Source organism: Mycothermus thermophilus (assembly GCF_041956435.1).
Source record: "Mycothermus thermophilus strain CBS 625.91 unplaced genomic scaffold VTJ04scaffold_3, whole genome shotgun sequence".
NCBI lineage: Eukaryota > Fungi > Ascomycota > Sordariomycetes > Sordariales > Chaetomiaceae > Mycothermus > Mycothermus thermophilus.
The window spans coordinates 3834012-3859690 of record NW_027191429.1 but is presented as its reverse complement, the minus strand read 5'-3'; the positions used below and the strand labels follow the sequence as shown (position 1 = coordinate 3859690).

Here is a 25679-nt window from a genome sequence, read left to right as displayed (position 1 = left end):
GATGGACGAAGCCCACGCTTCAGGATTGGGAATGTCTTGCTGTTGATTTACCTACAGGCCCGGCCACGTTGATTTAAGGAGCGAAAAGTACTGGTTTGGTCTGCCAATCCCGGTGTTTATTTACAGTGACAGACGTTCTTGGATAGCCACCTGGGAAGACGTGTCATCAAAGGCGTCAACTCTACAACTATCCTGTCGAAGGACATACGTAGGTTCTCTTCGCACATGACCTGCGGCCTATGGTGCGGCCGGGCCATCATGCCGCCATGATTAGAAGTGGATGGGGCTCTGCACTACCGGCATGACCAGACCGGGCCAAGGGGATACGGACCCAGGGATCCGGCTATTGGTGAATAATAAAACTGCGGCTGCGGCGGTAGCCGCGGGGCCGTCTCCGAGATCAAACTACGTACCATGCCTTAGTTGGGGTCGAGGCTTGGGGCCGGGCCAAGTTGACGTACCCGACTGGTTCGAACAAGAGGAGGTACGGGTATGTCTCGGAGAGGCCAAGACTTTTTACCAATGTGATCTTAACGACGCCCGTCATCGGAGCGACCACCCCCAGACCTTGAGAGACTCTTTGCATGAGTCCGGAGAGAGTTTGACAGCTTGTTTAGGTATCACCAACTTAGTCCAATTATATTTCGTTCAGGGTGATCTAGAGCTGTCTCACCTGCGGTGCGAGGGTTTGTGATCTGTAGGTCCAGACCGCAGATCATCAGCACACCATCGGAAGCACATCAAGAACCGGCACGTCCTCCTGCCTGCTAACTACTGCAACACAATAAGTCATCCGCCTTCATTCAGAACGGAATTGAGCACAGAGAGTTCGAGTCAAGCATGCCACCGCCACACTCACACATGGTGTATTCATGTATGGACACCATCCTGTAGAAAGACTATCCAATGCCCAACTCCATTCTACACGTTGCATGCCCAATCTCAAACAGGAACCCCCCTTTCCACTATTACTATGCAATATCTAGGCCAGACTCCCATTCAGGCAGACCCAAAGTCCAACGTTCGTCCAAGTCCGTTCGTTCCAAGATACATGTCAAACGCAAGAACCAATCCCCCGCCCCTCCCATCCAGAGCGTTATACAGGACAGAGTTACACACAAAAGGTCCATGCCCAAGCACACCCCCAAGAAAGAAAAAAGCCAAGTCGAGCCAAGCGTATCAAAAAAGAAAAGAACCCACACGCTGTTCACATCTCACAAATTCACCGCCCTCTGTTCTTCTTCAAATTAGTCCGCCTTGCTCATACTCCCCATCCCCAAGAGCGGCGCCTTGGCCGCAGAAACGGCCGCGGCCGCATCGCGGAGGAACACGCCGCGCGGGCGACGGACGCGGCCGCGGAGGATCGACAAGACGCCGAAGGCGATGCCCAGGACGCAGCCCGAGCTGAGGTACGGGTGGTCGCGGAAGGTGGTGCGGATGTCGAAAATGATCTTGGAGAAGAAGCCGATGGTGAGCTTGGGCTTGATCTTGGGCGGGTTGGCGGTAACCTTGGTCAGGGTCTCGAGGATGGAGGTGCGAGAGGGGACGATGGGGTTGCCGGTGCTCGTCTGATCCCAATAGCGGCGGTTCTAAAGAACGAAAGGTGTTAGCATATGGAAAACAAGGATTTGAAAAGGCAGGAACGTAGAAAACATACATCCTCGTCGTTGATTATGACACGATCGCCATCTCTGATGTCCACGCCGTAGGTGCTCCGCAGCCAGCGCTGCCAGAACGCACCATCAACCCATGCAAATATGACTTCCTTGCGATCGGACAGGTTCATGTTGATGCGGATATTCTTGGCATTCCGGAGGGCACGCTCGTCGCCACGGTCCTCGGCCTCCTCGATGCGTAGCTGCTTGGCTTGGCGCAGCTCCTGCCGCTCAAGCTGGAACAGCTGGATCTGCTTGTCCATCCACTCGTTCGCAGCGCTCTTCATCTCACGGATGGCCGTGTTGAATGAGTCTTCGTCGGCACGGTTGAGAATACCAAGAACGACTGTGCGGCCGTCCATGATCTCGCGAGCATTGGCCGCCGTCAGTTCCGGAACCAGGGGCAACCAGACGCGGCGCATCCAATTCCGAATCATTTTGACGTTGCGCATCTCAGGGGGCGTCATGGGCGTGTAGTAGGTTGGGCGTCCTTCGCGCGAGACGAGAAGACGCGGCCAGGTCCAGATCTTGAACCGCTCGTACAGGCGAACGTCGCGCGACTTGACGAGACGGGCGCGGCCGATCAACTCGATGGGCAGGCGCTCCAGCGCGTTGAAGTCTTCTGTCGTGGCAGCATGGTCGTAGAGGTAGAGGAATATGACATCTTCCTTCTCCTCCAGCTTCTTGAACTCATCGGCATCGACATCCTGAACCCCCTTGGCAGCCTCAGCAGCATGGTCCGCGTACCGCATAAGATCGCCTAGACCACGCAGCCCCTGGTACTCGACGCGGTCACGGCCGCGGAAGAAGATCATGGTGGGGTAGCCCTTGATCTCGAGTTCCTTGCACAAGTGCTTCTCAGCCTCGCAGTTGACCTCACCAATGTTCAGGCGACCCTTGGTTTGCTTGCCAAGTTGCTCCCAGTTCGGTGCCAGCTTTTGGCAGTGGTGGCACCATGGAGCGTAGAACTTGATAAACCACGGTTCGTGGCTCTTGGCTACGCGGGTCTGGAACATCTCAGCCGTCAAGGGCACCGACTGGCCGGTCGGGTTGGGCGTGGTGTTGGGCATCAGCTGCCTCTGGGGCGCTTCTGGCGGCGTGAACTCGTATGCCACATACTTAGGACTGCCGGTCTCCGTCGACGGGGCAGCCATGGTGGCAAGGGCAGGGGTCTTGAAATCGGTAACCTCATCCTTCGATGGTTGCTTGGGAGCGGCAGGCTTGTTCTTGTCGTCTGGCGTCTTCACGTCGGCTGCTGGCTCCGCCTCGGGTTGCGGGGCGGACTTGTCGCCGGGATTGGGGAGGTTAATCTTAGCAGGTCGTGTACCGGGCTTCGCCTTGTTGAGAATATCCTCAATGGCATTGCTGAGGGCCCCAATTTTCTTGGTGCCCTTGAAGGTGACAATGGGCTCTCCGTTCTCGTAGATGATGGTGAAAGGATATGACGTAACCTTGTTGCGAACACACAGATCATTGTAGGCGACGCAGTTGAGTTCGGCGAACCGGAAGTCGTAGAAGGTAGTAAAGTCGGCATCAGGTGAGTTCCCTCCAGGAGACGAAGTGTAGTAGAACTCATAGAGGGTCTGGAAGGTTGGGGCGAAGTCGATGCAGTGAGGGCAATACGGGCTGGGTTGTCAGTCGGAGGTGTCGCATGGTGGCACGAGCGCCTTACCTGAAATGCTTAACGATGATGTATTTAGACGCCTTAATCTCCTTTTCCCAGTTGTCTGGCGTCAGCTCAAGCATGGGCGGCACCTTGATGCCGTTGAAATAGGTGGGCTCGCGGGCCTCGCTGTCGTCGGCCACGGCCAAGGACGCCAGGCCCACGAGTAATGATAAACTGAACCACCGCATTTTTGCTGTGAGTCTGCCGCACACGGGTCAGTCGTGCAAGAGAGCTCGCCGCCGGCGGCGGGCACTGGTTGTCTTGACCGAGTCTGGGTTCGAGAGCTCTCGGCTCTAGCAAGGCATCGGGACTGGCAAGGGTGCTGGGTAGGTACGGACTCGAATCGGAGCCGGGATCCCGGGCGCTGCAATTCGGTTACAAGGCGGACAATGACTGCGCTCGTGTGTGACGAAACTGTGTGTCGAGGACGGTCTGTCTGGTGATTGTGCGCTTGGTCTGAGAAGCGGGTGTCACTCGAACTCGAGACCGGGCAGATGTTGGTTTGGCTGGAGCAGGAGGGTTTGCTCAGGAGATGCCCCGTGTCCAAGAATTCCGCGACACGATGCAGCCCAGGGCTCCACTTCAGTCCTTTCAGGGTCCAGGCCTGTGCCGAGCCGGTTCCAGGTCATTGGCTCCCCGTCTTTGAGGCAAGCCAGGCCCAGCCCAACGCCTCATCCCAGACTCCTGCCGTTCAGCCAGGCCCACCTGCCTTTCATCAGCCCCACTGCTTGACTGGCCAGCTGGCCGCCAGTGCCGGAATCATTGGCTGTCCATTTACACACAGGCATCAACACCAAAGATCAACCAAGCAACACAACCATCATCATTTTCTCCGATCACAACCATGGATTCGAAAAGATCCGCGTCTGCGGACCAGTTACCAACGTCTTTAAACCATCCCGTGAGTCCGCCGCTTAAGAAACGGCGACTGGTGGCACCAGAGCCAGCTGTCCAGGAGGAAGTCGAGAAGGCCGCCGAAACTAAGCAATCATCATCCGCGCCGTCATGCTTCCCATCACCATTCAAGCTCATAAAGATCCGCGACCTGCCGCCCGAGTTGAATAAAGACTGCATTTCTCTCAAGGACATCCTCGGGGATCCACTTATTTCGGAATGCTGGCAGTTCAATTACATGCATGACATCGATTTCATCCTGTCCGCCTTCGACGAGGATGTCCGACATCTGGTCAAGCTGCACATTGTTCATGGATTCTGGAAGCGCGAGGACCCGAGCCGCTTGGCCTTGCAGGTAGGTATCAAATCCTGGGACCATAGATACTACCTGCTGGGCCAAATCTGACGTCCTGTGTGTGCCCAGGACGCCGCGTCGCGCCATGCCAACGTGACACTGCACGCGGCTTTCATGCCAGAGATGTTCGGCACGCACCACTCCAAGATGATGGTGTTGTTCCGGCATGATGACACTGCCCAGGTCGTCATCCACACAGCCAACATGATCCTTCGTGATTGGACCAATATGACACAGGCCGCCTGGCTCTCGCCGCGGCTGCCGCTGCTTCCGCCGATGTCCCAGCAGCCGGGCGATGCCAACGCCGAGATAGGCAGCGGTCCACGTTTCAAGGCCGACCTGCTCCGTTACTTGCGCTCCTACGACACGCGCCGGCCCACTTGTAAAGCTCTTGTTGATCGGTTGGCTCGGTATGATTTCTCCGAGGTGCGGGGCGCACTCATTGCCAGTGTCCCCGGACGGCACCGGGTGGACGGCTCGGCCGGGCTCTGGGGGTGGCCTGCGATGGAAAAGGCGCTCCGGTCGATCCCCGTATCATCACGTCCGGCCGAAATCGCTATCCAGATATCATCCATCGCCACCCTGGGGCCTACCGATACCTGGTTGAAGGGCACGTTCTTCCGTGCTCTCTCCGGCGGCCGTCCTCGTCAGGAGGCAGGATCCGGGCCACCGCTCCAATCCCAACCGACATTTAAAGTCGTGTTTCCCACGGCTGATGAGATTCGCCGTTCGCTTGATGGTTATGTATCAGGGGGATCGATCCATACCAAGATCGCATCCCCGCAACAGGCGAAGCAGCTCACATACCTGAGGCCCATGCTGTGCCACTGGGCCAACGACGCGGGGACTAGCGAGGGTGAAGGCAACTACGATGACGAAGCCCGAAACGCAGGGCGTCGCCGGGCCGCGCCGCACATCAAAACGTACATTCGGTTCTCCGGCAGTAGTGATGCCGCCCCACGACAGCCAACCGATATTGACTGGGCGCTCGTCACGTCGGCAAACCTGTCGAAACAAGCGTGGGGGGAGGCCACGACTGCGTCAGGCGAAGTCCGAGTGGCATCATATGAAGTCGGAGTGTTAGTCTGGCCGAAGCTGTACAAGGAAGAGGCTGTGATGCGGGCGACATTCCGGACGGATTCCCTTCCAGAACCAGCAGACGGAGACAAGAAAGAGGCCGTGGTAGCCCTGCGCATGCCATACAGTTTGCCTCTGCGTCCGTATGGCAAAGCGGAGGTTCCTTGGGTGGCAACAATGAACCACCTCGAGCCAGACTGGATGGGGCAGGTTTGGAAAGTAGAGTGAGCGGAGGTATTCATGATACCCAGAGTAAAAACGGACTGGCTTTCTGAGACTATCGAAAAAATGACGACGCATCATTCACCGGCCGGCCGGCCCTGCTTGTGACTGCAGCTGCACGCGCTAGCCAACAAGCCCTGATCTCCCCGACACCCTAACAACATATTTATTGCCCACCCACGGCCTCGGGCTCCTTGTTGGCATCGTAGCCGTACTTCTCCTTCATCTCTTCGATCTTGGCAACGTACTTCTCCTGAGCCTGCTCAGGGGTGATGCCGTCATCAACGGCCTTCTTCCACGCGTTGTACTTGGCCTTGCCCTAGTGTGTGTCAGCAAGGGAGAGCGGGGACAGAGAAAGCTTTCTGAGCGCGGGATGGCGCTCCGAGCTTTGGAGCCCGAGTCCGGATTTGAGCGGTTCGAACATGCCTTGAGGTCAAACATGCCGGGCTGGGGAGCCTTGCTGATGTCCTCGCCCGTGCCGATCTTGTACAGGGCTGGAAACGCATATTTGTCAGTCAGGATGAACACCATGAATGTCCCGGATGCCGGGTGCTGAGTAACGAACAGTAGATCTCAAGCAGGTCGTCGTTGGACGGCTTGGACGTCAGCTTCTTGCTGTCGACGACAGCCTTCTGGAAGGCTTCACTCTGAGCGACCATGGTGACTATTGTTGTTCTTGTTGAACTTTATTGTTTTCTTCTCGGTGTATTCAGGGCGTAGACGGTGTTGATGCGTTGTTGTTGGGGGAGGAGAAAGTTGGAGACGTTTGTTGGGAGATGGCGGGGTAGGGGGTGACCTCCCAGACCTGGACGCGGGGCTCCGCTGTTCCAGGCACGGTTCAGGAGGGGTCCACGCCCGATTGCCCGTGACCAGATCCACCTGCTGCGGCACTCCTCGTGCTCCTCCAGACCGCTGGTGCCCCCGTGGACTTGCCAAGATTCAAGACGCCACACAGGAACGGCGCGGTGTTGGTCAGGGACGCCATCCCAACTGGGTTGAGTGTCTTGGATCCCTCAAGCGAAACAACAGCCGAGCTGGACTGTGATTTGGCTTGGCTCCATGCTGACAAAGCTGACAGCATCAACGGGGCTGGTATCGGAAAACGTGGGTTTGCTGTCTGACCGGACGGCACGCTCAGTTTTTACTTATGCCTAAGAGCCTCCAGCCGAAGTTCATCAATCAGATACGTACCACATAATCTCAGGTACCTCACTGCTCAACACAGTATGGACAGCAACGTCCGTCCGCCCCTGCATGGGTCTTGCGCCCATACCTTAGTATGTATAGTGTATAGTATGCCCTGCTCCCCGATCGGTCCCGAATCCGAGCTTGGCGGACCTTGCTCCGGCGTACCATGGAACCTTCTCGTCATACGTCTGTACTATACATGTATTGTTGTGTTGTGTATGTGTTGGGATGCTTGTGAGACTGTGGGCTGGAGTCAAGCCAGATGGACTTTGATGCGATGAAATGGGTCGTAGAAAGGTAGAGACACCTGGCGTCCAAGTAATTGAGATAAGCTGCCTGAGTCAAGGGTTGTCATTGCTCACAACACCAGATGCCCATGATCCATCATGAGGAGGCATGTCCACCGCTGCGTGCACTCTGCTGTGTAATGTCTCACCGTCCAACCTTGGAACGTCAGACAAGGGAGCACGACCCAGACCAGGCCCAGCCCGGCTGTTGCTGAGAAGGTCCCTGCGTGAGTTAGCTCATGCGGGTGGGATTGACGCGACCCGGCTCGGGCCTTTATATAGCACACTATTTCTACCCCGGGGAAGGGAGGAAGGATGCGCTGATGGCTGACAACTTCCGTTCTCCTCTTGGCTACCAACCAACTCCATATCAGGGACATGTGAAGCTTGGGTTCCTAACTTCCACAACCACAACATCATAACTCAGGTCCATAAGCACATCCTGATAGCTCCCCCAGCGCCGCCACAATGAGTGCACCAACGAGCAACGAGCCCAAGACCATCGTCGTCCTCGGCGGCGGGTACGCCGGCCTACATGTCGCCCATGCTATCTTGCAGAAGAGAAAGGATGTCAAGGTTATTGTCGTGTCCAAGGTACGATACCATAGCTTGACCCAGTCTATTGATTCATATGAACTTCATTCTCTAACTACCTGACCTATCCAGAACGACCACTTCTACTGGAACCTTGCAGCCCCGCGGGCCATCATCCCCGGCCAGCTCAGCCCTGACAAGATCCTGACGCCCATCCGGGACATCCTCGGCCGCTACCCCCCGGAGACCTGGGAGCTGGTGGTCGGCAGCGCTGAGGCTGTCGACTTTACCGAAAAGACGGTTACCGTTCTGCCAAGCAACGCCGCTGAAAGCCGCGTGATCAAGTACGAGCACCTGGTGATCGCGACGGGCTCGCGGCCCCAGGACGGTGACGTGCCGTGGAAGGCTCGCGGGACCTCGGAGGAGCTGCGCGGCGCGCTGAACGACGTCTCCGCCGCCGTCGGCAACGCGAAGCACATCACGGTGGGCGGTGCCGGAGGCACGGGCATCGAGGTGGCCGGCGAGCTGGGCGCGGCGTTCGGGTCTTCGGGCGACAAGGAAATTCACCTGCTCGCCGCCGACGGTCAGCTGGCCGGCGGCCACACCATTGCTCCTTTTGCGGCGAAGCAGCTCGAAAAGATCGGTGTCAAGATCCACTACAATGCCCGCGTCGAGTCGGCTACGCCGGTGGAAGCAGTTGAGGGAGGTACCAAGACAGAGCTGAAGCTCAGCAGCGGCGAGAGCTTGGTGACGGACCTGTACTTGCCGACCACGGGTCTCTTGCCCAACACGGACTTCATTCCCGCTCAATATTTGACGGAGCCAGGGAGGACCATCCGCATCAACAAGTTCCTCCAGGTCCAGGACGCGAGCAACGTGTGGGCTGCCGGTGACGTGGTGGGCCAGCCTCGTGCCGGCTTCATGATTACCCAGCGGCAGGCCGCTGGCGTGGCTCGCAACCTGCTGGCCTCTTTGGACGAGAAGAAGCTGGTACCGTGGAAGGCACCTGAGGTGGACATCTTCGCGTGCGCCATCGGCCCCAAGGCTGGCGTCGGCCGCATCAACAACAAGTACTCTCTGCCGGCATTCCTCGTGAAGGTGGCCAAGAGCAGAGACCTGGGAGTGGGCATGTCGAAGGGCTATATCAACGGAAACATCGCTTGATGGAGTTGGGACCCGGGAGAGCGGTTTAGCATAGCGTATGTCGTATTGATTAATCTCTAATAGTCGTTTCCCTTGCTCGTCATCTTGACGCCTTCTCTTCCTCAATCTCCCTCCGCAGCTGCTCTAGCACCTCCTGCCGCGAGCGCAAGTGCGCTTCGAGACCCTCGACCTGCTCACGCACCGCCTGCAAGTCCTCGGCCACGCCACGCAGGCTCCCCGCTGTCTTTGCCCTCCCAGAGCCTTCCTCCAACTCGCGGAGCTGTTTGCGCTTGTAATCCAGGAGCTGCTCGAGCTCGCGCCGGACCAGCGCCGGCTTGGACTCGCGCTTGCCTCCCCGGCGCCGCTCGGCGGCCGCCTCCACCTTGGCGATCTTCTCGTCCAGCTCGGCCAGCTGCTTCTTGAGCCGCACCTCCTCCCACTCGGCGTCAGTCGCCGCGCTGTTGCTGAAGTCGGTGCCGGAGCTCTTGAACCCGCCGCGGCCCAGCCGCGTGAGGTACTGGTCGCCAAACTTAGCCTTGCGCCCCGTCGACGTCTCGTCGTCGGGCCGCGTCGCCCAGCGGGATTTCGCCGCGGCGCTGTCGACCCGGTAGTCGATCTGGTTGCGCTCAAAGCTGGCACGAAGCGAGGCAGGGACGGTCCGGGGGATCCGGTATCCTTCGTGCCGGTTGTTGAGGATGTGCAGGAAGGCGAGGCAGGCGTCTTTGTTGATGGAGGGGGCGGCGGACGGGTTGATGAGGTTCCACGCGGAGCGGATGTCGGTGTCGGGAACGTCGAGGGAGTCGTAGAGGTCCTGCAAAGCCGAGACTAGAAAATGGGTGTGTCAGTCAAGTCGGAGCGAGCGAGAGAGACAGAGAGCAACTAGTAGAGAGCGGAAACCTACATGACACCTCCCCCCGCATATCACGAGCCTCTTGGTAAATCTGCTCGTACTTGGCCTTGTCGGCAGGGCTCATGTACCAATCGAAGCCATCCTTGAGACCTGGCTCATCATCATCGTCCACCTCAACCCGCTCAAACTGGACAGCCTTGCCGGTGAGAGCGCGCGAGGCCTGGACGAGGTGGGCTTTGGATTCGGGGACCAGCCAGTCGGGAAGAGCGGTAGGCACGTCCGTGTACTCGCCGTTTAGCAGATCGAAAATGAGGCGCATGGCGACGCAGAACTCCTCAAAGTCGAGGTTGCCATCGTTGTCGACGTCGGCCAGATCCCAGACCTTCTCGAGCTGGTCGTCGCGCAGCCCGCTGTTCTTGAGTACTGGCGCGGCTTGCTCTCCTGTCAGGTACTTCCCGCCGTTGGCACGAGCTGAGAAGATGTTCCAGTATGTCTCGATTTCTTGGGCTTCGATTCGTGGTGCCATGGCGGTGGTGGGAGATATCGAGGTTGGTCAGGGGTTGAAGAGGTGGTCGAGGTTGACGGAGAGTAGACCGAGGCCTAGATGGAATAAATTCCCAATGCAGGAGAAATGGTGAACTGGGATTGACGTTGGCTCGTAAGCTCGTAAGATGATGTTCCAGCCCTTCGAGGCGTTGCTTAGGGAGGTCAGGTTCGGGTTGGTGTTGATAGATGAACGAGAGAGCGACAGATGACGACGGCAAGGCGTCGCCCGGTGACCCTGGTCCCCTGCCAAGACAACCCCAACCCTGAGGTGACCGCGGTCAGAGGGGGTGTGTGGGTCAGTGTCAGGTTCGCGCCGCCAGAAAGCATAGGCTTGTTCATCCCAACATACAACTTCACGTGATCCGCAACTTCCTGTCATCCATGACTTCCTGACATCCGCAACCCTCTGAATCCGCGACTTCCTGGAACGCGCAAATTCCTATGATTCGCGACATCATGTGATCCGCGGTTTTACCTGAAGTCCCGCGGCTTTGAAATTTCCGCGATTTCACATCACCACTTCACCACTGTCGCTCACATCATCACCATCAGTCATGGTCGCAATTCATCGATATGCCATCACGCGTCTGGTAACTCAGCGCTCTGCTGTCAATTCCACTCATATATAAGCTCCAAGCTGCCATCCGGCCATTACAGAGCCATATCCCCGTGTCCTGGTGTCCATCTCCCATCCATGATCCGAATTCCATGATCCCCAATATCATCAACACCATGCAGCTTGATGCTGCTACCGATATGTCCATCCCTTTACATACACTTGACAGTTCCAAATCAAATAAACCGAAAATCAACGCATCAACCTGCCACTGCGGCGGCTGCTCGAAATCCTCCTTGAACGCCCATCAAACTTAGCCATGGCGCTTCCGACCTTTGTGCTCGGCAGGGAAATCAAAGGACTCAAGTCCTCGCTGAGCGCTAGAGCGCATTCCGTCCAGCCAGGCTGTCGTTGCCACTGCCACCTTTGTCGTCAAGTTCTCGAAGCTCGATGATCATGTCGTCTCTTCATTCGTCTCCTCCAATCGCCCAATATGCTCGGTCTCCACGTCAGGCACTCTCCATCACGAGCCGGTTTAAGCACCGTCCTTCTCATCGTCATCCTCCTTCTCCTCGTCGTCATCCTCCTCTTGGTCCTCGGACTCCGCGGGGGACGGGTGGAGAGGAGGCGGGCTGAACATATATGTAAACAAACTCATAGGCGGAAGGGGAGGGAGAGGCAGGGCTGAAGTTTGGGCGGGAGTCTGCGCAGGAGTCTGTGCGAGAGCCTGGGTTGTAGTCTGTCCTTGAGCTTGGGCAGGGTTTGCCTGGCCAGCGGCCTGCTTCCGGCGTTGAGCCTCATTGTGCACGTCGACGATGCTCTGGCTGAATACAGGCACAAGGGGCGGAGGAGGCGGAAGTTGCGCAAGATGCGGAGGCGGAAGACGCGGAAGACGCCGAAGATGCGGTATCCCGAAAGCTGCGGCCGGGTCGACCAACGCTAAGTCCCAATCAATATCCTGACTGGAAGTCGGGGCCTGAGTTTGTGCGGGGGTCTGGGCCGGAGTTTGGGCGGGGGTCTGGGTCGGAGTCTGCGCGCGAGCCTGAACTGTAGTCTGTCCCTGAGCTTGGGCGGGATTTGCCTGGGCAGCGGTTTGGGCAGCAGTTTGGGCAGCAGCCTCCTTCCGGCGTTGAGCCTCATTGTGCACGTCGACGATGCTCTGGCTGAATGCAGGCACAAGGGGTCGAGGAGGCGGTAGTCTCTGGGCAGCCGTGGCCGACGATCCGGGCTTCGGGTAAAGTAAGGCCTTGATGGAGTCAGTATACTCAAGGAACTTCTTGTGTGACTGGAACTTGTTGCGGGTCTTCAGGCCGAGTTGGCGGCATCTGGCGTCCAGCTCCTTGACGCGTTCCTGCGTCAAGGCACGCTTGCCCTTGGGGCGGTTGATTGTGGTGCCTGTGGTATTGCCAGTGCCTGTGGTATTGCCGCTGTTGGTGGTATTGGTGGTATTGACGGCCGAAGGAGACGTGCCTTTCGCACCCGAAGAAACAATGAGCTTGAGCCGCTTGGCCGGTGTCGGGGTGGCCGGAGAGCTGGGTTGGACGGTTCCCGAACGACTCGTGCTCGGCGTCAGCTGGGTCAGGACCAGGCGAGGTTGGGCAGGTCCGGTCTGGGTCGGCTGCTTCGAATCGGTGGTCTGCTGCGGTTGAGCTGAGTCCTCATCCGTCTCGGGTTCATTTCCGGTGGGCACGCTGGCGGGCTGTGACTGCGACGTGTCGGGGGTGCGACCACCGCGCACATGGCGCTGCCCCTGCTGGGACTGGCTGATCCAGACCTCGCCGGTGGAATGGATGATGAAGCGGCCGCCACCAGCACTGCCGCCAGGCATATATGTGCGCTCATGCGGCTTGAAGGTTTGCATGAATTGCCAGCGCGGCATCTGGCGGCCGTCGACCGTCCTCAGGATCCCATTCGGATCGGAAATGTGGCGGGTGCGCTGGGAAGTGGCCTTCTTGGGCTTAAAGTCATCATCTTCGTCCTCATCAGAGCTTGCGACAGCCCTACGCCTCTTCTTGCCCTTGTCCTTTGTGTCACCATCACCGGCCTGATCGACTTGTTTGGTCGCATTAGCAGCATCTTCATCTCCTTGAGCTGATTTATCGGTCGCTTTCGGCTTGATGACGAGCCTGATGGGATTTTGGCTTTGACGACCGGGGCCTCGCTTGACAACCGGCGTTGTCGCAGTCGACGACGGATCGGTGGCAGTCGCCGCAGGGGCGGCGGCGCGGGGTCTGCCGACCGACTGGCGAGCTCTGGCACGGGAGCTGGCGGAGCGGATCGTGAACTCGCCGTCGCTGTCGTCGTCGATGCGACGCGACCGGTTGCCGAAGCGGGTCGGGACTTCGTCGAGCTCCTCGTCCAGCTCGACGTCGTCCTCGACGCCCTCGGCCTTGCGCTCGTCGCGCTCGTCGGAGTTGGCGGACATGTCGTCGACGTCGTCCGCAAAGGAAACGTTCCGGCGAGGTTGGCGAGGTTGCGATGCTGGAGGCCGACCTCGAGGATTGCGGTGTTGGGCCACAAGGTTTTGGACGTCTGCGGCCAGGTGTTGTGGGAATTGGCGAATTTCCAGCTGGCGCGGGGTTGTGGTCGGGAGACCAGAGAAATTCGTTGTGTTTTCGGGGCTTTGGTGCTCGCCTGGGAGGTTCCCCGGGTTAACGTTTTGACGCGTGTTGGCCGTGTCCTCGCTGGCTGCAGCCACTCGCACCGCAGGAGGGGCACTCGAAGCCCGACTCTCTCTGCTACGGCTTTCGGCATTCGTAATAACTCCTTGAGGCGCCGGCGCAAGCTCCAGTTGACGAGTTGCCGCAGTCAGCTCGACAATGCATCTCTCCTCATCGTCCTCCGCTTCCTCGGTCTGTGGATTTGAGAGCAAGGGGTCCTCCAGCAAGACGTCCTCCTCATGCATCGGCATTCCTCCCAGTTCGTCTCGATCCGGCTGGTCATCATGGAAGTAAGTCCGGTGCCACTGCTCTTGAACAGGCCGGAGACTTGGTTGTATGGGCCGTCTGGTTTCTCCCGTAAGCGCCAGCTCGGTCTAGGGGCTGGGCTCTTGGTTGTCGCTCAGGATCGGTCCCAGGAAGGGGGTGGGAGTCGGATCTGTGTTGCTTAGGTTGACCAAGTCCATGTCGAAGGGTATGGCGCTCGCAATAGAGTTGGCGAGGCCCTCGTTGGCTGCTTGCATATCGGCTTCATCTTGTTGCTCGGGAAGCGGCTGGTGTGTCTCGTTGGCCTCTTCGTCGTTTCCTTCGGCCTGATTCTCGCCCGACCCAGCCGGAGCCAGCACACCCACGTTCTCCAAATCGTCCAGCCCGAGATAGTCCACCGTCTCCGGAACCACGGAACCACCGGTCAGCTCAGCAAGGACCTCGTTCGAAATCCCACTCATGTTGTGGACGGCCTCCTAATCCGCCCAGGGCGAGTTGTCGAGAATCGAGTACCGCTGCCCGCTTCGACCCGTGACTATGTAGTTTGTCGGGTGCAGGCCTCCCGACAGCACCTGCAACCCGCCAACGCCGACACCTCCCGATGGTGTCCGTGGCCCGGCCCCGCTGCTGAGTCGCCGCGGGTTGACGGTCTGGGGGGGTGGGTCCAGGCGGACCAGCACCTCTTGCTCGTCCATGCGCTGCATGGCCCGAGCCGTTTGCCGGCGAATCCTGACAGCCGGCCCGTCCTCCTCTTCCTCGGGGAAGCGGTGTAAGTCCGCAAGGAACCCTCCCAGGGCGTTGTCGATCTCGATGGGGTGGTAGGAGCCGCCACCTCCCAACCACCCGGCCAAGGACTCCGCCTCGGCCTCCAAGCCCCGAGCACGCATGAGCCGCTGGCCCTGCTCGATCTCAGCGCGCCCGATCGATGCCGTCACCGGCATCAGATCGCTCGCCCGGCCGCTGAGTGGCACGGTGCCAGGCTCCTCGTGCTCCCCCACAAGCCGCTCCATCCCAGCAGCCTTGGCCCTCTCGTCCTCGATGAGGTGGAGGAGACCAACGGTCTCCGAGTGACGGAGGGCCAGCGTGGTAACCCCCCGCGAGAGGGGACCCTGCTGGGTGAGGGTGTGGGCAATGGCGTACTGGACGCCAGGGGTCAAGGAGGTCCAGAGGGGCCCCAGTCCCTCGGTCTCGACGTTGCCGTCATCGCGGTCTGCAGCCGCGACGACGGAAGAAAAATCGGCAACCCTTGCGGGCGCCGTTTGTTGGGGCCGGGCCGGCCCGTCGCCTTCGCGGCGAGGGGCTGGCCCTCCCTCGACCTGCCGGGATGACATCCGACAGGCGCGCAGGGGCGAGGCAAAAACCGCCGGGCCGGAAAAAGCGCCGTAGGTTGGCGTAAATTACTATCCATGACGTAAGTCAATACCTGTTTGCGTAAATACTCGATTAAGCAATAGGCGCTGACTTACAAACAGCTTAAGGGCGTTTGCCCCTCTTAAAACGACACAAAGAAAAGCTTGATGCCTGATGGCCTCTTCTTAGGCCAGCGCAGGCGGCGGCGAAAGGAGTTTCTTGTCTGAAAGGCGGAACAATCAGCATATTAACAACAAATCTCGGAGAGCAGCCCAAAGGGGGCCACAAAAGCATAACTCATATATGCTTAATTTGACGCAAAGTTGCTGCAGAATATACATTGTCGACAGGCGTTTTAATGAAAGGGGCGGGCGTCTTGTGGGTGATTGGACTTACATGACGAACGACCAGACCGAACTGGGGAACTGGTATTCTGTGAAGACCTGGAAAATATCTCGTTAGCCTTATAAACCGTGAAGGGCGTTGCGACAAGGCTCAAGATCGACAAGGAGATCGCCAACGGAAGCACCTCAAGGAGGCCACCACAACGCACGATAGGATCCCAAAGGACAGCCACCATAAGGAGACCACCACAGGGGCATCCCCACGCCAGGAATGAGCCACCAGCCTTGTTGACCTCGGGATGAGGCTAGCGAGCTGGGCAGCAACGTCTCTTGTCCGGGGCTCGCGTTGCAGCCCCTATTCCTGTCGGTTAAGGGATGAGATCCGCGACACGAGGATGCGACCTTCGTCATCCGCGACCGATGATCCGCGACCGATGATCTGTGACTGATGCTTGTTGCGATAGGGAAGAAAACGAAGTCGGTTGCGGAGGCCAATAGGGAATCCGCGACGCAAGGAAGAAGCTGAAAGTCGGTCGCCGAAATCACTGGGGAAGCCGCAACTTGTGGAAACAACCTGTGAGGCGGTATCTTTGTTGTGATGAGAAGGAAAACCGAGAGTTGGTTGTGGTGATAGCGGGGTAAAATCCATAGGAAGTATGAAGATGGAAATCCGACCTTGGAGAGTGTGTTGGAGTGTGTGGAAATCCCAGAAAGAAACCCAATTGCTGAGCGCGTGGAAGTCGCGGAGATCGGTCGCGGAGATCGGTCCGGTCGCGGATGTGGTGATAATGGAGAGAAACTCACAGGAAATGTGAAGATGGAGGGGAAACTCGTGGGAAGTATGAAGATGGGGAATCTGATCTTGGATGTGGAGATGATGTTGGGGAGAAGCTTACAGGACATGTGAGGATGGATGGGAAGTGTGAAGATGGATGAGAAACCTGTGAGAAGAAGATGTGGAATCCGGTCTTGGAGCGCGTGGAAACCCCGGAAAGAAACCCGATCTCAGAGTCCGTTGAGGTCGCGGGATCCAGTCGCGGGGTATGTGGAAGTCGCGGAATCCAGTCGTGGATGCCGTGATAATGGAGAGAAACTTATAGGAAGTGTGAAGATGGATGGGAAGTGTGAAAATGGAGGAGAAACTTGTGGGAAGAAGATGGGAAGCCCGATCCCAGAGCCCGTCGAAGTCGCGGAATCCAGTCGCGGGGCTCGTGGAAGTCGCGGAATCGGTCGAGGATGGCGGGGGAATCATGAAAGTGATGAAGACAAAAAGGGAAAATCATTTACTTACTGTGCGCGCGACCAACAACAACAAGGTCGGTGATGGTGATGATGATGGCGATGGAGTAGTGGTGGTGGTGGTGTTGCTGTTGTTGGTGGTGGTTGTGGTGGTTGCGGTGATGGTCGGTTCGTGGTGGAAGAAGAGCAGAAAGGAAAAGAAAAACCTCCCGCAGCGTGTGCAGACTATATTATTTTTCTGCCTCCTGTGGGTTTCGGAAAATTCCGAGGGCGGTGAGAACGGGAGGCCAAAAACCTTAGGATGAACTCTATGGTCGGTTTGTGGTGGAGGAGATAAAAAGGAAGAGAGAAACCTGCCGCAGCGCGAGAAGACTCACTTCTTTTCAGCCTTCTGTAGGTCGCAGAATCTTGAGGGAGGTGAGGCTGTGAGGCCAAAGCCCTCAGGATGAACCCGTTGATGGTCGGTTCGTGGTGGAAGAAGAAAACAAAGAAAAGAGAAACTTGCCACAGCGCGCGCAGACTAACTTATTTCCTGTCTTCTGTGAGTTTCGGGAAATTTCGAGGGCGGTGAGATCGCGAGATCTAAAACCTCAGGATAGACTTGTCCTTGTACGGGCAGTGAGGCTCGACCTGAGATGGGATGACACTCGGGCGTCCTGGAGCGCGCAATCATAGAGTGAGAGCATTCAGGGGCGCTTTGACAACCTTCGAGACGGAGAGCTCCGAAAGATCCGGACCCGAGATGAGATGAGGCTTGGACGTCCTGGAATGAGCGATTACAGACCGGGAGGACACACCTCGTCACCATTCAGGGGCATTTTGTTTATATTTGAGTTGGAAAGGTCCGAGATATTAGAATTCGAGATGAGATGGTGCTTGAACGTCTTGGAACGAGCTTATGGAGCGATAGCATACCCCTCATGGACATTCAGGGACTCTTTGCTTACATTCGAGTTGGGAGGTCCAAGATATCTTGTCTTCAAGCAGCTCAGCAATGACACGAGACCCGAGACCATAGCCCTGATGGCCATTCAGGTGCTTTGTTTCCATTCGAATCGGAGAATTTCAGGGTGTCACTCGCGCGTTTCTCCGCGGCGAGGTGCGAGTTGGGATGGCGTTTGGCTGCCATAGGCGACCCCCTCATGACTACCGAAGGGCCGCTTTGACTCCGTTTGAAGCGAAGCGCTTGGAAAGGAGAACTTGTCCCTGAGGCGTCTTCGTGGTGAGGACGAGCTTGGATGGCGTTCGGTGAACGTCAGAAGTCGAGAGAACACCCTTCGTGAGCACCACCAAGGGGCACTTTGACCCAGCACAGGGCACAAAGGTAAACTGATGATTATGCATCCTCTGGTGCATCTTGGCGGTGGGCCGTGTCTTGGTGAGTCAAGGCTCGACTCGGGATGAGGCCTTGGATGCCTTGTAGTGGGCAATTCGAGGTCGAGAGAACTCCCATGTGACTGCCTGAGTACCGGGCTCTTTGGCCATTCTGACAGACATTGAAACAGGATGAATCTCATACGCCATTGAGCGGGTGAGCAGATGGCGGCAGAATGCACACTTAATGACTGCCACTGACACGCATAAACGGCGAGGTTCATTTAGGACATCGATTGTTTTCGCCGACCTCAGATTCATGGTAGATATGTAGTGGGAGCACAGAACGCTCTCAACCTCAGTGATTCACTCCAATTTATTGAAACCAACAACCTTGATTTACCTTGCTTGAATGCCACCTTATGAATACCTGAGCTACGGTATTCATGACCGCCAGGCTATTAGGTTGTCCGGACGTCATTCACTGACAGCTAGATCAACCCCCAGAAAACACTGCTGAACGTCCAAGAAGTTTATTTCTTGAAGACCAAAACCACCAGAGTTGTTGTACGTCCACAAGAATAGGGGTTTGTTTACTTTTCTCCAAAATCGGCGGTTGCCACGGGGTCCACTTTCAGGGCTTGGCGCGAGGTATCGTCTCTGTCAGGATGATCTTCACGGCCCGAGGCCGATCGATGGATATTAATTTATTTGAGAGATGGTGTCAGCATTTATTCCCGCGGCGGGCTGCAACGGATGCGAAAATACAATGAAGTAATGTTGAGACCGGTCTGTTTGGAGGAGATGATCCATGGCAGTACTTAGTAGGTTGGGTCATCACACCAGTCATGGACAAAGCAACCAAAACCTTCTTCTGATGCCTATTAGGACATCGAGGAATGCCTCTCATTTTCTTTGTATATCAAGCAGCAAACAGCAAAAGCATCATGGACAAGACAGAGCCAAGGTTTGACAAGAAAAGCCCTTCAAGAGTCAATTGGGGCCGGACACGTCAAAGGCACAACCAACCGATTTTGTCACTCAAGAACTTTGCAGGTACATCGGCCATTGTGAAAAAAAGATTTGATTGATTGCAATTCTGGCAGATTAAATCGACTTATATTCCAAACTGTGCGTTTTTTCTTCTCTTAAATCAAAATCAAGGTTTTACTTCTTAGGCCCCTCTGCCTCCTGGTTTTGCTGCCTCCGGGCCTTGGCGCCTGCCTTCAGTTTCTCCCAGCGATCCCGATACTTCTCCACAGTCAGCTGCAGCTTGACGTGGTCTGCCTCCAGGGCGTCAAAGCGGCGGGCCATTTCAGCCAGTTGCTCCTCCAACTCGCGGTTACGTTTCTTCAGAGCCTCTTCGCCCGCCGTCCCGGCCATGGTTGATGAGGACATGGGCGAGCCCGGCTTTTGAAGCCTCAAGCTCTGGGCAAGGGCCAGGTGGGAGCTCTGCGAGGTCAGCTCAAAGGCATGCAGTCGCTTGCTGACGCGGTCGAGGTCCTCCTTGAGGCTTGCGTTTTGGAGGCGGAGCTCCTCGATTTCGTTACGCAGCTCGGCTTCGGTGCGGGATTCCTTGCCGCCAGCACCCTTCTGACGGAGGGCCGTGGATGCGGGTGGCACCTCGCGCGCATCCACAAAGTCGCCATCGTCGTCTTCATCATCCATTCCATCATTCTGGCTGTCGCTCGAGCGAATGGAGCCCTGGTGGCGCTTTCCCTTGTTGTCATGGTTCAGGATGCTCGCGTACGACGCCGTGTGTCCGCTCGTGGGCACAACGTAGAAGGAATCGCTAGCGGAATCGCGTTTCAGAGCGCGGAGCGTAGCGCGCGAGTAGATCTTGGACAGGTCCGGCTCTGCGGCTGGCGGGGTTGGTTTCGGCCGCGACCGCTTTGGCTCAGGCGGGACAGGGTTGGGGGCAGGTGCTGACTCCTCAGCGACGAGAGGTAAACCGGCGAATGCCAAAGGCGCTGATAGACGGCTTATGAGGCTCCCGAAGGTGTTGTAAAAGCGTGAAAAGCCGTCTTCGCTAGGAGGCGAGCTGGAAGGTTCGGGCTTGGGAGGCTCATCGGCGCTGTCTTCAGGGATGACGGGCGGTACCCAGCTCGGCTTTCTGGACTCTGGTTTTCCCTTTGCAAAGTCGCTGCGAGGACGCACCTCGAGGCTCCCGGGAGCCTGGTCATTGGACACGCTAGTCAGGGGCTGGGTCGTGTACTTGGCACGGATACCGCGGGCGGATGCCAGATTGCTCGCGATGGACGACGAGAGGTTGCGTGTTGGGTACCGCTGGGGAGACAAGGCAGGCGGTGGTTTGTTTGCGGTCTTGCGAGCCGCAGCCGGTTGGTCTTTCTGGACAGCCGATGACGCGGGTTCCTGGACTTGCTGTCCCTCCTTGTTCTCCGGCTCGGAAGCGGCATCGGCAGGCGCAGGAGGGCGGACGGGCTGTTTCAAAAGATCGGACAAGCGGCGATGATGCTGCTCGAGCAGGGCCAGAGTCCGCAGTGCCTCATGGCACGTGGTGGCCTTGGAAGCATTGGCAAACTCGCCAGCAGCATGTGCATGTTCGTTGACGGCGGTGGTGGTGTCGGAGGCTTTTGTGGCTTTCGCGGCGGCCAACGCGTGGTCGTGTGCCTGGCAGAGTCAGCGTGTGCCGAGGGCTCGATGGAAGGTCGGGAAGGCCGCGCATTCAAATACCTTTACCAGCGGCGACGAGTCCATGGATGGAGCGACAGCGTGTGTCGATTCCGACGATGGAATCGATGAGGGGACCGGACGTTGGAGATGGCCGTTGGTGGGGTTGACGACGGTTGCAGCTGAAGGTTCCGTTCCGTCGGTAGGGCTGACGCGATGCGCATGACGGGAGCTTCCAGCTTGGCCCGGACGACTTGCGTTGCGTCACTGGACAAATAAGTGGGTCTAGGCACCTGCACGACACCCGTGGACTGGAGCCCACCGCGAAAGGACCGGGCTGCCCGGAGCCCACCTGCAGTCAGAGCGGTTCTTCAGGTTGCTGCCCGCTTGAGACCTTGGAGGTTGGAGCAACCTGAACCTGGAAGGTCAAGGGAACACGATGGGAGCTTCTAGATTGCGGTTGCCCACAGGAAAGACCTCGGAATCCTGTACTACTTGCTCGTATTCCCTCTTTTATTTCTATAGGAAATTTGGCATCTCAGCAGAAAAGAAAACTGAATCCAAATGTTTGTCCATCAACAGCACTAGGTCGACTGTACCTTATGTATCATCATGCCATAGCGGCCATCGACGACAATGGACAGCCAGTCCAACGGGCTCAGCAAGTTTTTGCCTAAGTCGATTCATCAGGCTGTCAATGTCAACCTGAAGCATCGACGCAATAAGGGGGACATGCGGAGCTTGCTCCCAGATGACGATGGCCTGCAACCATCCTGGTCCTGGCGTCTGCGCCGCAGCACCGCCCGCAGCCGCAGCGACACGGACATGGACACGCACTCGCTCCCCGCCGACGAGGCTGAAGCCGCACACAGTCCAGATTCGTAAGTCGACCCAAATCCCCGCTCCTCCGTGGCTGCTGTCTCTGCCATCCATTTCATGCACTCGGAATACCCTCACTGCATCTCCAAAACCGGCCTCCTTTGTCCAGGTCTCGCCTCTTGGCGACGTTGCATGGGCATTTCAGGTTCCCGTCCTGTCAGTCCTGTCGGGGTGAGGATCCAGCAGTGCTGGGCCCCATCTCATTCATCTGCATCAGGCCCACCTTGGGCCTCGATCCCACCTACGCAGCGATCCTGACCCTGCGCCTCCCCCAAAACCAAACCCTCTTCACAACAGCGTTGTGTTCATTTTGGCCCATTGCAGCCTAGCGGTGCCAACCCTGTCATTCATCTTAAATACCTACGTCACGAACTGCTGATCCTCTCCGTTTCCCAAGACATTCTTTGTGTTCTTAGCGCAAGTCCTGTTGCCTCGACCGCTGACATCATACCTAACCTCGCTATCACCTACTTCCCAGAAGCAGCAGCGCCAGCCAAAGTAGCACTAGCACTAGGCCCACCTCCCTTCCCCCTGGCCCGAACCCGTCCGCCAGCTCGACTACGACCTCCTCAACATCTGCCCGACCTCCTCGAGCCGCTGTCAACACCGAGACCCCAAGGGCGTTGGCCCAGTCATCCACGCTGGCTCGCCACGCCTCCGACAGCCCCGACTCCGGTCCAACACTCGACCGCAGCCGAACAACTCTCGGCCAACCCGAGCTCGGCAAGAAGCGGTCGTCGTCGAGTACCCGCTTGAGAGACGTGTTTAAACCCAAGAAAGGAGACAAGTCGGACGAGAAGCGAAGCGACCCTCCGGCCGCCGGCCCGATCGGCGACCACCCGCCTCCTGCCGCCCGGACCCGGGATCCGCCGCGTGCTCAACAGCTAGAGCTCCGGCCGGCACCCGGGACGCCCCCGGCGCTAGGCGAGGCACAGCCCGTCATCGTCAACACCCCGCCCACGCCGACCGAGCCTTCCGTTCCCAGGATCCTGACCGACGGGCCACGCCGTCCTGCCGACATTGCCATTTCGGGAGATATCATGTCCCAGAGACGTCGGGCGGGTTCCAATGCCGGACCCGTGAAGCTTGCTGCTGCCGCTCCTCCCTTATCGCCCACCCCTGAAAACCCGCCTGCGTCGCCCAACCCTGCCGCCACATTCTTTTCGTCTATGTTCTCGGCCGTTCAGAACACGGCCACATCGCTGAGCACTTCGATACCAGCATTGACTCAGGGTCAGGTCAAGGGAAAGGGCCAACAAACCAAGGAGACTCACCTGCCGTCTGACTCTGTTGAAGTTGAATCAGTGGCCACGGCGCGCCCGTCCACAGAGCCGAAAGAGCCCGCGGTGAAGACGCTTGGTCTGGGTGACCTTAGTCTGAGTCAATTGGGCATTGTTGATCCTCCAAGCGTCGCTCCAAGCCCCGTCACGTCACGTTTCGCTGAGGCCGAGACCCGAACTCGATCCGAGTCGGCCCCGGCAGATCCGCGAGCTGCAATGGAATCTCATGAGGATCCCGGGTCTGCTCGCCCACGGTCCATTCATGAGGCTGGCGACACGACCATCCAGGTGCCAGGTAGCGACGATAAGTCAGGCATTGGTCGCAGTGGTAGCATTCGTAGCGCTATTCAGCGCCGGCACCGCGGGAGCAGCATTACAACGCACACCACCGCGGCCACGAGTGCGGTAGAAAAGACCAACTCAAACCAAGCACCTGCCCCAGGTCCCAAGCTCACTGGCTTTGCCGTGGCCAACAAGAAGCGCAACCGAGACTTCCACAACCTCTTCAAGAGCGTTCCTGACGACGATTACCTGATTGAGGACTACAGCTGTGCTCTCCAGCGCGAGATTTTGGCCCATGGTCGCTTATACATCTCGGAGGGCCACCTGTGCTTCAGCAGCAACATTCTCGGTTGGGTCACTACCCTCGTTCTTAGCTTCGACGAAATCGTGTCTGTCGAAAAGCGCAGCACCGCGCTTGTTTTCAAGAATGGTCTCGAGATATCCACCCTGCACGCGAAACACATCTTTGCCTCTTTCGCCAGTCGTGACACCACCTACGACCTGATCATCAAGATCTGGAAACTGGGACATCCGCACTTGCAAAGTACTCTCAATGGTGTGCGCCTCGAAGAGCCGGGAGGTGATCGCACCGAGAAGATTGTTGACGCCGAGGCTGCGTCTGCCGCCGGTAGCGCCCATAGCGCCTCTGGCTCGGAAGAGTCGGATGACGGCGAAGAAGACGATGATGTCTATGACGAGGATGAGGACGATGCCGCGGCCCAGCCTGCTGCCGCGTTAGATGTCCAAGCCTCGGATTCCGCTGAAAAGGTGGCGACCACGCGCAAGGTCTCGGGTTCGGTTCCGGCCACGGAAAAGAAGGCCGAAGATGGAGCGCCTGCTGCCGGCGACTTCCCCGGTCCTGCAACCCATGCTCCCACGGACTGTGGTGACTCGGCGACCCACTTCGAGAAGGTCCTGGCCGACGACGTCATTCCGGCACCCCTCGGCAAGATCTATGATATGCTTTTTGGTCCGTCATCGGCCGTTTGGATGGGCAAATGGCTCACGACAGACCAGAAGTGTTTTGACCTGCAGATGGAGGACAAACGGGGTTTGACGGACGAAGTGCGCCAGCGCAACTACACCTACATCAAGCCTTTGACTGCATCCATCGGCCCAAAACAAACCAAGTGTATCGTCTCCGAACAGGTCGAGCAACTCGATCTCGAAAAGGCGGTGACCATCGTCGTGTCCACCCAGAACCCGGATGTGCCCAGCGGAAACATATTCGTTGTCAAGACGAAATATTGCCTGACGTGGGCTGAAAACAATGGAACCCGCATTCAGGTGAACAATGTGATCGAGTGGTCAGGCAAGAGCTGGATTAAGGGTATGTTTCGCCCCAAATGAGTTTCTAGAAAGTGTGTTAGGATCGGCTAACACCCACCTTACTGCAGGTGCCATCGAACGCGGCGTCAATGAAGGGCAGGGACAATACTGCAAAGATCTCTTTGCCGCTCTCAAGGCGGCTGTATCATCTCGGGCTCGGGCTGGTACTGGGACTGGCGGCCGCAAAAAGCGTCCCCGCAAGCAGCCGTCGGCCCTTGCGTCAGGGGCAGCCAGCGATGCCGAAGGAACAGCCCCCGTCTTGGCCCAGCAAAACTGGGGTTTGTTCGAACCCCTCCGCCCGTTCCTCTCACCGATCGCAAGCGCCATCCGGCCGATCCTCACGGGAAATGTCGTCTACGGCCTGCTCGTCGGTCTTATCGTGGCGTCGTGGTTCGGCTTTGGCTCCAGGCCGCAATACTACCATGGCGGTCCCCCCCTCGTTCCGGCATACTATGCCGATGCCCCTGCGCGTCTAGCCGCATATGAGGAGCTATGGCGCGGCGAAGAGAGCGATCTCTGGGCGTGGCTCGAAGAGCGAGCAGGGCTGGACCGCGTGGTTGGCGTCACCGGTGACGGCCCGTCAATGCCGCCCAGGCGCAAGAGTGTCGACCCCCGGACGCTTGAAGAGAGGCTTCGCGAGGCGCGCATGGACGAGAGGGAGTTGCGCGAGGCTATCCGCGTTACAGAGGAGCACCTTGAGGTGCTGAAGGCGGTGATTGATCGTCGGGCAGGAGGAGGAGCCCCGGCCCCATGACCTGCCGAGGCTTGGGCTTGTTTGTTTGTCTCTCTTCTTCTTGCCAAATACACACCTGCATCTACATTCGTCAAGACACACCCATTCGCGTACACAAAACTCTCCTTTAATCAATTGTACAAGCATCCACAGCAGGCTGGGGCCAAGGTGTATCTCTTTCTTTTTTGGTTTTCTGAAGGGACTGGCTGGGGTTTTGGGCATAGGTACGCAACAACATTTTTTGTCAGCATAGCGAAAAACAAGAGCAAGTTGTCATCAGGGATGTATATCATTCTTCGAAGGCATCGCCATTAGCGCGCAACATAGTAGAGACACCGTTTTGGCCGTTTACCTGTCGCATATCTCTCTCTCTCTGTCCGTCAATCTGTCTTCATCCGACA

At 57.7% G+C, this 25679-nt stretch overlaps 9 protein-coding genes across 9 annotated transcripts; 3 read left to right on the top strand and 6 right to left on the bottom strand.

Moving 5' to 3' along the window:
- Nucleotides 1-1247: 1247 nt before the first annotated feature.
- Nucleotides 1248-3509, bottom strand: VTJ04DRAFT_5538 (uncharacterized protein; the record flags this gene model as incomplete). Its single annotated transcript, XM_069363663.1, has 3 exons — nt 1248-1589; nt 1658-3281; nt 3328-3509. 3 exons carry the CDS (start codon nt 3507-3509, stop codon nt 1248-1250), a joined length of 2148 nt encoding a protein of 715 aa, XP_069220487.1.
- A 656-nt stretch (nt 3510-4165) lies between these two features.
- On the top strand, nt 4166-5875 carry VTJ04DRAFT_5537 (uncharacterized protein; the record flags this gene model as incomplete). Its single annotated transcript, XM_069363662.1, has 2 exons — nt 4166-4570; nt 4640-5875. 2 exons carry the CDS (start codon nt 4166-4168, stop codon nt 5873-5875), a joined length of 1641 nt encoding a protein of 546 aa, XP_069220486.1.
- A 160-nt stretch (nt 5876-6035) lies between these two features.
- Nucleotides 6036-6528, bottom strand: VTJ04DRAFT_5536 (uncharacterized protein; the record flags this gene model as incomplete). The annotated part of the gene is made up of 3 exons (XM_069363661.1): nt 6036-6188; nt 6296-6363; nt 6435-6528. The coding sequence occupies 3 exons, from the start codon at nt 6526-6528 to the stop codon at nt 6036-6038; spliced, it is 315 nt and encodes a 104-aa protein (XP_069220485.1).
- Nucleotides 6529-6555: 27 nt separating this feature from the next.
- Nucleotides 6556-6854, bottom strand: VTJ04DRAFT_5535 (uncharacterized protein; the record flags this gene model as incomplete). Its single annotated transcript, XM_069363660.1, has 2 exons — nt 6556-6674; nt 6740-6854. 2 exons carry the CDS (start codon nt 6852-6854, stop codon nt 6556-6558), a joined length of 234 nt encoding a protein of 77 aa, XP_069220484.1.
- Nucleotides 6855-7812: 958 nt separating this feature from the next.
- On the top strand, nt 7813-9042 carry VTJ04DRAFT_5534 (uncharacterized protein; the record flags this gene model as incomplete). The annotated part of the gene is made up of 2 exons (XM_069363659.1): nt 7813-7938; nt 8011-9042. 2 exons carry the CDS (start codon nt 7813-7815, stop codon nt 9040-9042), a joined length of 1158 nt encoding a protein of 385 aa, XP_069220483.1.
- A 79-nt stretch (nt 9043-9121) lies between these two features.
- Nucleotides 9122-10397, bottom strand: VTJ04DRAFT_5533 (uncharacterized protein; the record flags this gene model as incomplete). Its single annotated transcript, XM_069363658.1, has 2 exons — nt 9122-9846; nt 9923-10397. 2 exons carry the CDS (start codon nt 10395-10397, stop codon nt 9122-9124), a joined length of 1200 nt encoding a protein of 399 aa, XP_069220482.1.
- A 1111-nt stretch (nt 10398-11508) lies between these two features.
- VTJ04DRAFT_5532 (uncharacterized protein) lies at nt 11509-16494 on the bottom strand (the record flags this gene model as incomplete). The annotated part of the gene is made up of 6 exons (XM_069363657.1): nt 11509-14007; nt 14089-14373; nt 14434-15213; nt 15644-15680; nt 15777-15946; nt 16396-16494. 6 exons carry the CDS (start codon nt 16492-16494, stop codon nt 11509-11511), a joined length of 3870 nt encoding a protein of 1289 aa, XP_069220481.1.
- Nucleotides 16495-19311: 2817 nt separating this feature from the next.
- On the bottom strand, nt 19312-20862 carry VTJ04DRAFT_5531 (uncharacterized protein; the record flags this gene model as incomplete). The annotated part of the gene is made up of 2 exons (XM_069363656.1): nt 19312-20775; nt 20839-20862. 2 exons carry the CDS (start codon nt 20860-20862, stop codon nt 19312-19314), a joined length of 1488 nt encoding a protein of 495 aa, XP_069220480.1.
- Nucleotides 20863-21411: 549 nt separating this feature from the next.
- Nucleotides 21412-25299, top strand: VTJ04DRAFT_5530 (uncharacterized protein; the record flags this gene model as incomplete). The annotated part of the gene is made up of 3 exons (XM_069363655.1): nt 21412-21656; nt 22133-24546; nt 24614-25299. 3 exons carry the CDS (start codon nt 21412-21414, stop codon nt 25297-25299), a joined length of 3345 nt encoding a protein of 1114 aa, XP_069220479.1.
- Between the last annotated feature and the right edge of the window lie 380 nt (nt 25300-25679).